The 10,028-nt window shown below is 37.9% G+C and overlaps 1 protein-coding gene across 1 annotated transcript; it reads right to left on the bottom strand.

The window, feature by feature from the left end:
* Nucleotides 1–725: 725 nt before the first annotated feature.
* Nucleotides 726–4,306, bottom strand: LOC103722863. Its single transcript, XM_008813562.3, has 4 exons — nucleotides 4,047–4,306; nucleotides 3,789–3,971; nucleotides 3,644–3,703; nucleotides 726–1,308 (listed from the first exon to the last, which is right to left on the bottom strand). The coding sequence occupies exons 1-4, from the start codon at nucleotides 4,248–4,250 to the stop codon at nucleotides 1,027–1,029; spliced, it is 729 nt and encodes a 242-aa protein (XP_008811784.2). The 5' UTR covers nucleotides 4,251–4,306; the 3' UTR covers nucleotides 726–1,026.
* Between the last annotated feature and the right edge of the window lie 5,722 nt (nucleotides 4,307–10,028).

Genomic DNA, 10,028 nt, shown 5'->3' with positions numbered 1-10,028 from the left:
TTTCAATCTGCAGCATGCGAAACTAATTCTACCACTAAAGATGAAACTAGCCTTCTACTGCCAATAACTGTGATCCATTATGCATTTTTCATTTGATCTAAGGCTTTATGACATGTTAATTATATTCTTAGTAGTTTGTCTTTGGATGTTAATCAGGCTGCATAAATGCACTCGTGAAAGTAGTCAAAAAGCTCTTTGGTTTTATCATTTAGGTTTGGCATTTTAATTCACTAATCAAAGCCCTTGGTTTAAGTAAACTAGATTCTGTAAGAGAAGGGTCAGATAATTTGGTATCTTGGTTCAAAACAGTGCTTTATTGTAATTTCCTCATATCAACACTGCAGTGAAGCCATGTCGTCTGTCTGTCCGTCCCTCCTCCCTCCTCCCTCAGCACCCTCATTATGGGTACTAGCGAACAGATGTCCAAATGTATACATGTGTTGGGATCAAGGACATCTAATCTAATTACTCGCATTGGGTACCTTTTCTACATATTTATGCATTATGCATGTCATACAGATGCACAATAAATCCATGCAGAGATATCTTGCAAACATACATCTCAAACACATAATCTGGAATCAAGATATACGGTCCGCTAGAAGCATGCAGGCACCCAATTCAGTGTAGATATTGCCAATGGAAGGTGCATGAGGGCAGATAATAATGATTTTCAGACATGCATGAGTACAAACAAAAGAGGAATTTGAATTAATGCACATGAATTAATTCTATTTAAAGTATGTAATGCTAAGTTGCTTGAGAATTAAAAGTTTGCTGAAAAGTTGATACATCACAAGGAAAAAACAAGGATAAAGAACAGGACAGATGCCTCATGTCTTGTGAAAGGATGGAGGTGGAACTACATTTGGATAAAGCACCTTTACTTATCCCTTCTCATATCTATATTGCAATACACCACTGAGGTCCTTTGTCATTTTTCACACAAGGCTCTGAATAAAACCAATATACAAGCACTACGTGATGTCCTCACCATGAGAATTTAATTGAATTTTTTTGTAGGAATTATGTGACACGGCGACATCGACACCAGAATGCAATGCCTCCACCTCTGCCTTGAGCAACAGCAATTTCCTCGTCTACATAAAACCAGATGAAGAAGGGATCCTTGGTGCTAGGCTCCCTCTCTCCTCCTCCCAGACTAATTTGCAAAGGACCAAATGGTCCAACCTTTATACGAACACACTCAAAAATGAATGCCAGTATCCTGTCCTTCCACGAAAATTTGCCTTCAAAGGTTAGACAGCCAATGGGCCCTAAATAGACTCCGTTCTCAATCCTCTTTGCCTGATAATCCAAATCAATATTACCAAATCTATCCAAATTCATTGTATCATTTTGCCTCAATGAATAACAATTTCACTCTTGCACCTTACAAAGATAATAATAAAGCCAAAGAAATTAATATGCCGGTTATTGCAAAAATCTGCACCTATTAGTTAAAAATCAAGGTGATCAAGTTTTTGAGCACCTATTAAGTTTTGAGAAACCTCCACAAGCTACCTCAAGGTTGTTGGTTGCTCAAAACTTAATACTCTTACAGATACCTTGATAGATAAAATCAAGGTGTTACACTAAGACCTTGTGTCCGTGGCATGTTCAGAAGTCTTATATGCAACAATATGATTTACCATTTACAGCATGATTCTGGTGTTATGTTCTGATCATCAGGAATGGAAGCCCTAAGCCATCCACTTGATGTAAATGCCATTCAAATGGATCATAGTTCCTGGAAAACAATTGCTTGGAAATGATTGGCATTTGCATCTACAGCAGCTGGAGACAACGTCACAAGAAGGGCATTCTATAACAATTCAAAATTTATTTTTAATCAACTAGTTTTAATCAATGTGCTGTTTTCAGGTGAATATGCCATATAGCTTGAACCTTTTCGAATTGTCAATACATTCATTTTTTGCTAGAGATGCCATGAGAAATTCTAGTTACTGGAGGTTTGAGTAGTCATTGAGGCCGGTCACACTCTCGTACAGTTACAACTTTTAACTTGTAAATCTATCCAAAATGCTTTTATTAACCATTCACTGGAATTATACCAAGATATACCTTAAACAATCTCAACCAGGAAAACAAATCAGATGCCTCGCTTTTTATATTCACATTAAGATGTTTCACGGAATCTCAAATCAACCAGTCATCAGATCACTTATCAGAGAAGTAAATAGACAGATGAGCCGAGCTGCCCAGTTGAATGTTTTAGCGGACAGTAAAAGGTTGTCAAAAATAATGGCAGACAATATTTTTAGAGATTATCCACTGACGTGGAGATTTGGTTTATGGCCCAATCATCTTGAAACAAAGTTTCCTAATGCTATATTTGGTTTTTGCTTAAGTGGATGCAAGAAAATGGAAATGGGGCAGGAAAGATGTTAATCTGCACTTACCATTTCCTTTCCTTAGCTTTCTTAACAAGCAAGGATGACATTTATTTTACTATGGTAAAACCAGACAAGACAATGTGACATTCATTCTCTACATCACATTCTAATAGAAACTGCCTTTTTTTTATTAAAAAGAAAAAAGTAGAAGACTCTACAACAAAGCATTAGGACTTGCTTTTCTCGATTAACACATTAATGGGTTGATCCTCTTTGCTTTGTTACTCAACCTTTCACAACCAGCTTCCTTATTAAACTTCCTGACATAACCAATTCTTATTGCTCAAAGGTGCATGCATATCACATCTGCTGAGACAAAATCAAGCAACTAATGGTTGGTCATGGTAAATTTTCCGTCTATGAGACATTCACAAGTACAAAAAAATAGTAAACTATTGAAAGCTTCAAGGATATAAAGTTGTTATTTTCCAACCCATTTCATCGTTGTTCTACTGATGATGCTGTTATTTGGAACAACACCAACTCCTCAAAGATTTTGGTTTGAAATGCTTTCTCTACCCTTATGCCTCTGCTTGTTGCCGTGTTGAACCATGGGGAATTATATGGAAGCTCAAAGTACTGGCCAAGAACAAACTCTTTATTTGGATTGCATCTGTCTTTCTAATAACTCTCCATTCCACAACCCAATTTTCATGACTCTCACAATCTTTTTAGATCCTTTATTCCTGATAAGTCCAAACATGTACATAGAGAGAGGCCAATCAGGATGCTGATTGGCTTTTCGAACAGGCCATCTTTGATCAGAGTCCAGGATTTTGGATTGGTCCTTTCCCCCAAGGTACTTGTAACTACTGACAATAGCTTGTGATTTAGGCTTTGTCCTTGAGCAGGACCGAAAAAAAAAGAGCCTCATATTGTTTAAAGAAAGCCACTTTGGAATTCTATTTCAATGAGTTTATGATTACCACACTTATACTGAATCTAATCTTCAGTAATGAAGATCATCTTCTTGTACAAATGTAAGTAATGTTTTTTTTATCATACTCATATTTAACTTCCTCTCATCTCATTGCTTTTTTTTTTTTTTTGGTTTTCTCAAATTCATTTAAATTAACAAACTTTATTTATTCTGCATGATCCAAGCTATAAGAGTCACATTGAGAATCAATTGTAAGCCAATCAAAAATTAAACTTTTCCACAGTAAATCAACACCGAGACATCTCTTTTATGAGAAAATAAAGGAAGAAGAACGGAATTAGCTCACCGCAGCATCAAATCGCTGAACAGCAGTAAGAGGGAAATACCGGCCCTTCTCCAACTTACCCTAAAAAGCCCAGAGACCAAATCTCAGTAAGAAATAGAGCTAATAAGCAGGCAAAAAAGAAGCAGCAATAGAGAGCTGCGCTCACCTGAGCGGTGAAGATAAGCATCCAGGTCCTCCCCGGAGACTCCGTCCCGCCGAGGGTCTCGAGGAACGACGAAGACTCCGCCTTGGCCTTCTTGATCGCGGCCAGAGCGTCGAGGACCTCCGCCGCCGGGACCCGCCGCGTCTTGGCGGCGGCCTTCAGCACCTTCACGCTCTCCGCCACGCCCTATGAAGACCACCAGCCGCAAAAAGAGTCAGAAAAGAAAGGCAAAGCGAAAGGGAACGCTAGAATTATACCCACCGGTTCGGGGCTGGATGATGGGCGCTTCTGGTCCCTCTCCAGGGCTCCGAGCTCCGGCGGCGCCGCCGCCGTGGAGAGGAATCGGCGAGCGCGAGTGTCAGGGGTTTGGGGAGTAGCGGGGATTGGTGGTTTAGCGAAGGGATGGCGTTTGGTTGCAAGGAGAGATAGAGAGGGGGAGGGCGGAGAAATGGAAAAAAAAGCCATTTTTGGGGGGCGGCGGCTCCGTTTGGTACTGCCGTCGTGCTCATCCTTACGCTTAGTTAGATGCCGTTGTGGTTGAGAAATTTTGGAGGGACGTAGAGGATAAAATCACTGTTTCAAGTAACGGCTGCTTTACTGTCATACCAGCCATTAAAAACTTAAAATATTATTTGAACATTTTGGTAATGTTATGAATCATTTGCGGAACAAGCTAAATGCTATAATGGCTGTTATATATGGTTTAGGCTGTGTTATTGTGACCGTTATGAAATAGTATATTGCAGTCATTGTATTTGCAGCCCTTTATTTGATATTTTTATTATCTATTTAAAAATAAAAATAAAATAAAAATATTTTCCATATATATCCAGAAACATAATTTTATATTGAATGGAAATAATTTTGTCAAATATTTATTATATTTTGATGTTATTTCCAGCAATGCCAACCATATCAAATAGTTGCAGTTATTATAATAAACTTTCTCCTTGAGCGGTAATAGCCACCATAATATACTTTGCTCTGATGGAAAATGCTAGAGAGGTCATACTCGAGGACCAATTTTCTTGCCGGAGAATATTTTTAAAAATTATTGCATCAATGCAATCTTTTGATAAAACTAATGATGTTAGTATAGTAAAATTATTTAGCAGAAACAAACATGTTTCACATCGAAAAATAAGCAACTCTAGAAATATTCTAAAATGCATGAAGCAATAAGATTCAATAAGATGTCTACGTATGCTTTATTTTTGCAATTATAACCTAATGGCATAGGTTATATGCTACCTAGATGGTATGGTTTGATGATACTACTTCTATGAAAATATTGCCAATTGGAAATGATATTGCTCCAATTATTGGCACTTGATTGTCAAAATTTAGAAAACTAATTAAATATGGTCAGCCTGTAATTTAGGGGACATATGTCATGTTAGTGCTACCTAGATAGTACCCAAACTTCACCCATAATCTAAATTAACATTGAGAAAATTAATGTGTAAGCATTAAAATTCGAGATTCTATTATCCGGCTTGTTTGATCAAGATGTAATTGTAGCATTTGCATATCATCCTCTACAGTATGGACTTAGACCTTGGGAACCATATTTGGTAGGAAAAAAATGATACATGATTGAATTAATTATCGGCAAATTCTCCATCACCATTATTTGTGTTGCGTTGGATTTTTTCAGATATACATAAATTTAAATTAAATTTGTTTTAATACTCAATGTAAAATGCGTTAGTTGTAATAACAAAAATATTAGTTCTCTCTATCTCTCCCTCCCTCCCTCTCCCTCCTTCTCCCTTCCTCTCCTTCCTTCCCTTGGTTTTAGTACTCCTCAAGGTGGTATAGTATGTACCAATATCATACCGAATCAATAGCTAGCCAATATGTCTCCTAATATTAGTTCAGCAAAATTCTGACCTTGACACGAAAAATGAAATACTTTTCATCTTAGAGAACATTATATATATAAAGAAACTTAATGTCTTTCTCATAAATAAAATTTATCTTCCTGGCATATATTGTTATTAATATTCATTCCATTTTAATGTCACAAAGATATTCATATGATATAGCACAAAAGTTACTTTAATGTAGTGACTGATTCAGAATTCCAAACCAATGATTATTTATTTTAGAGAGCAAGAATTAACTTTATAGGTTCATTGAGTGTCCCCTCACCATGGTTTACTGATACTTAACTTTATTACGATCAAGTTATGTATGCTCGAGCTAGACTATTCCATGCTACTTCAGTTCCTACGGCAGAATTGAAAGCGGCTTGGGAGGGTTTTATAGCGACTTTCTTCACTTTGAAATATAGAAATATTATACTTGAAGGTGATTCTAACACAATTATAAGTTGGATACAAGATAGTGCTCTGTTAGGAAAGACCCCTTCACTAGATGAAAACTTTCCTATCTTTGTGTGAGTAGAATGAGAATACCACAATAATTAATCAATGTAAGAACCACCAAAAAAAACAAACCACAAGAAAGAGACAAGAATTTTTAGGTGGAAAACCCTCCAATATGAGGAGAAAAAACCACCGGACCTAAGTCCACCACAAACCTCCACTATCAACAATAATGGGCTTACAAAGTATCTTCTCTAGGCTAAGCTAGAGGATCACATACATCAAGGATCTCTTCCTTGGATCACAAACAAAGAGTTTATATGAAAAAGAGTTTAGGCTCCAATAATAAAATGAGAACAATCTCACCGAGTGTAGGTTTGCACAAGGTTCTTCTTCCTCTTGAAATGCCTTGAATAAGATCTTCACCTCCTCCTTGAGATGGATTCCACAAGCACTTCTCCCAAGACGGCTACCCACTTTTGTTTTCTTCTCATCCACCCTCTAATAGAATAATTAACCCTAACCCCTCTTTTCCCTCTTTTTGTTTCCTTTTTTTTTTCTTTTTTTTTTTATTTAAATTGCTGGGTCCCACCTCACATAAGGTGGGACTCGGCCAACAATTCTCCCCCTCCCATCTTATGTGAGAGGCTCCACCAAGCTTGCCTTAAGCATACAAATATCATGCTTCTTCTTAAGCAAAATTTTAGTCATCATATCCGACCCATTCTCATCGGTATGGATTTTCTCTAGATGCAAAAGCTTTTCTTCCAACACATCCCGAATCCAATGATACCTCACATCAATGTGCTTCGACCTTGAATGAAAGCTGGGATTCTTGCTAAGATGAATGGCACTCTGATTATCACAAAAGAGAGTATACTTTTCTTGTTTCAAGCCCAATTCTTGGAGGAATCTTTTCATCCACAACATTTCCTTACATGCCTCTGTCACCGCAATATATTCGGCCTCTGTAGTGGACAAAGCAACACATTTCTGCAATTTGGACTGCCATGAAACAGCTCCCCCTGCAAAAGTCATCATGTATCCCGATGTAGACTTTCGAGTATCAATATCACCAGCCATATCTGCATCTGTGAATCCTTCTAGCATAGTTTTTCCATTTCCAAAGCATAAGCAAGCTTTGGAAGTACCTCTAAGGTATCTAAGTATCCATTTGACTGCAGCCCAATGTTCTTTGCCAGGATTCGAGAGAAATCTGCTCACAACACCAACTGCATATGCTATGTCTGGTCTTGTACACACCATGGCATACATCAAACTTCCTACTGCTGAAGCATAGGGTACATTTTGCATCTCCTCTTTCTCCCTTTCATTTGTAGGACATTGCTTGTTTGTGAGTTTGAAATGATTTGCAAGTGGAGAGGAAATCGGTTTAGCCTTTTCCATATTAAACCGCTCGAGCATCCTTTCAATATACTTTTCTTGTGATAGCCAAAGCTTCTTGATCTTTCTATCACGAGAAATTCTCATGCCAAGCATTTGCTTTACGGGCCCCATATCTTTCATGGCAAACGATTTGCTTAAGTCTTTCTTCAACCTATCAATTTTGTTAGTATCACGGCCAATAATCAACATATCATCTACATAAAGCAATAGAATGATAAAATCACCATCACTAAACCTTTGCACATAGACGCAATGATCAGATTTTGTCCTCTTGTAGTCGTGGCCCATCATGAAAGAATCGAACTTTTTATACCATTGCCTTGGTGCTTGTTTAAGCCCATATAAGCTTTTCTTCAACTTGCAAACAAGATGTTCTTTGCCCTTAGTTTTAAACCCCTCAGGTTGCTCCATATAAATTTCTTCCTCTAGGTCTCCATGCAAGAAGGCTGTCTTCACATCAAGTTGTTCAATCTCAAGGTCCATACTAGCTGCCAAACCCAATATAATCCGAAGAGATGACATTTTCACAACCGGAGCAAAAATTTCATCAAAATCTATACCTTTCTTCTGACCAAAGCCCTTCACAACTAATCTTGCTTTGTACTTAGGTTTTAAGCCGCTCTCATCCTCCTTTAATCTGTATACCCATTTGTTCTTGAGTGGTCTCTTACCCTTAGGAAGCTTTACCAAATCAAAAGTATGATTTTCATATAAGGATTTTATTTCTTCTTGCATAGCTTGAAACCATTTATCCTTGTCCTTATGATTCTGCACTTCTAGGATGCATTCTGGCTCCCCCTCATCTGTAAGAAAAACATACTCTGAAGCAGGATATCTAGATGATGCTCTGTGCTGTCTAGTAGACCTTCTGACCTCTGGTTCTGTCATTTCAGACTGACTTGATAGTTCACCATGTTCTGAAGCTTCACTGTGACCATTATCACCTGTAGAACCCTCACTAGCACCTGTATCACTATGCTCACTGTCATCCTACACATCTCCCCTATCATCATCATGGACCATAGGTGGAGGAACTGGATCAAGATTAATTGGAGAACTGTTCAAATACTTCGGCTTCTCTTGCTTTCCAAAGTCTTCAATAAATTGATCTTCAAAGAAGACAACATCTCTACTCCTGATCACCTTTTTGTCTTTTGGATCCCACAACCTGTATCCAAATTCTTCATGGCCATAACCTAAGAAAATACATTCTTTAGACTTTCCATCAAGCTTAGACCTTTCATCTTTTGGAATGTGAACAAATGTCTTGCATCCAAACACCTTCAAATGACTGTAGGATACATCTTTTCCTGTCCAAACTCTTTCTGGCACATCACCATCCAAAGGAGCCGATGGAGAAAGGTTGATCAAATCCACTGCAGTCCTCATAGCTTCACCCCAAAATGGTTTTGGCAACTTTGCATGAGAGAGCATACATCTGATTCTCTCTACAATTGTTCTATTCATTCTCTCTGCAACTCCATTTTCTTGCGGTGTTTTAGGAACTGTCTTTTGGAGCTTAATGCCATAGTCTTTGCAATATTTTTCAAATGGCCCTCTATACTCACCTCCATTATCTGCCCTGATGCACTTTAGCTTCTTGCCTGTCTCTCTTTCAACCATGACATGAAAGTGTTTAAATATATCCAAGACTTGATCCTTGGATTTCAAAGCAAAAGCCCATACCTTTCTAGAATGATCATCAATAAAAGTAACAAAATAAAGTGCACCACCAAGAGTTCTGCTATCCATCATGCATACATCACTATGTATCAAATCTAGAATGTTAATTTTTCTAGATATAGGTGTTCTATGAAATGCAACTCTATGTTGTTTTCCGGCTAAACAATCAACACAAGTTTTCAAAGACACACCTTTAGTATTTGGTAGCAACTCCTTCTTGGCTAGAATTTGAAGTCCTTTCTCACTCATGTGCCCAAGCCTTTTGTGCCAAAGCTTTGTAGAGAAATCATCATCAATTGTATTCACCTCTCCTTTCTTTAGCTTTGCTTGCATCATGTAGAGAGTATTATTTTTCTTTCCTCTTGCTATCAACAAAGAGCCTTTTGTGAGCTTCCATTTTCCTTCACCAAAATGATTGCTATAACCTTCATCATCAAGCTTGCCGGTGGAGATTAAATTGAGGCGGATATCCGGAACATGTCTAACATCTTTGAGTAGCAACTTGCACCCTGTATTGGTCTCTAAACATACACTCCCCATGCCAACAATTTTGGATAAACCATCATTTTCCATCCTAACACAACCAAAATCACCAGAAGTATAGGATGTGAAGAAACCACCATGTGGAGTGATATGAAAAGAAGCACCAGAATCAATCACCCAGTTACTATCTTCATATGCAAGGTTGACACAACCATCACTAACAACAATGACATCTGCATCAGCTGCAACTGCTGTAACATCCTTTTCCTCTGTCTTTGCTTCACCTTTTTCTGTGTTCTGCTCTCTTTTCAATGCTCTGCACTCTCTTTTCATGTGTCCT

The sequence above is a fragment of the Phoenix dactylifera genome, chromosome 8 (genome assembly GCF_009389715.1).
Source record: "Phoenix dactylifera cultivar Barhee BC4 chromosome 8, palm_55x_up_171113_PBpolish2nd_filt_p, whole genome shotgun sequence".
Lineage (NCBI taxonomy): Eukaryota > Viridiplantae > Streptophyta > Magnoliopsida > Arecales > Arecaceae > Phoenix > Phoenix dactylifera.
The sequence above is the reverse complement of the archived record's forward strand: the minus strand, read 5'-3'. Positions and strand labels throughout refer to the sequence as shown.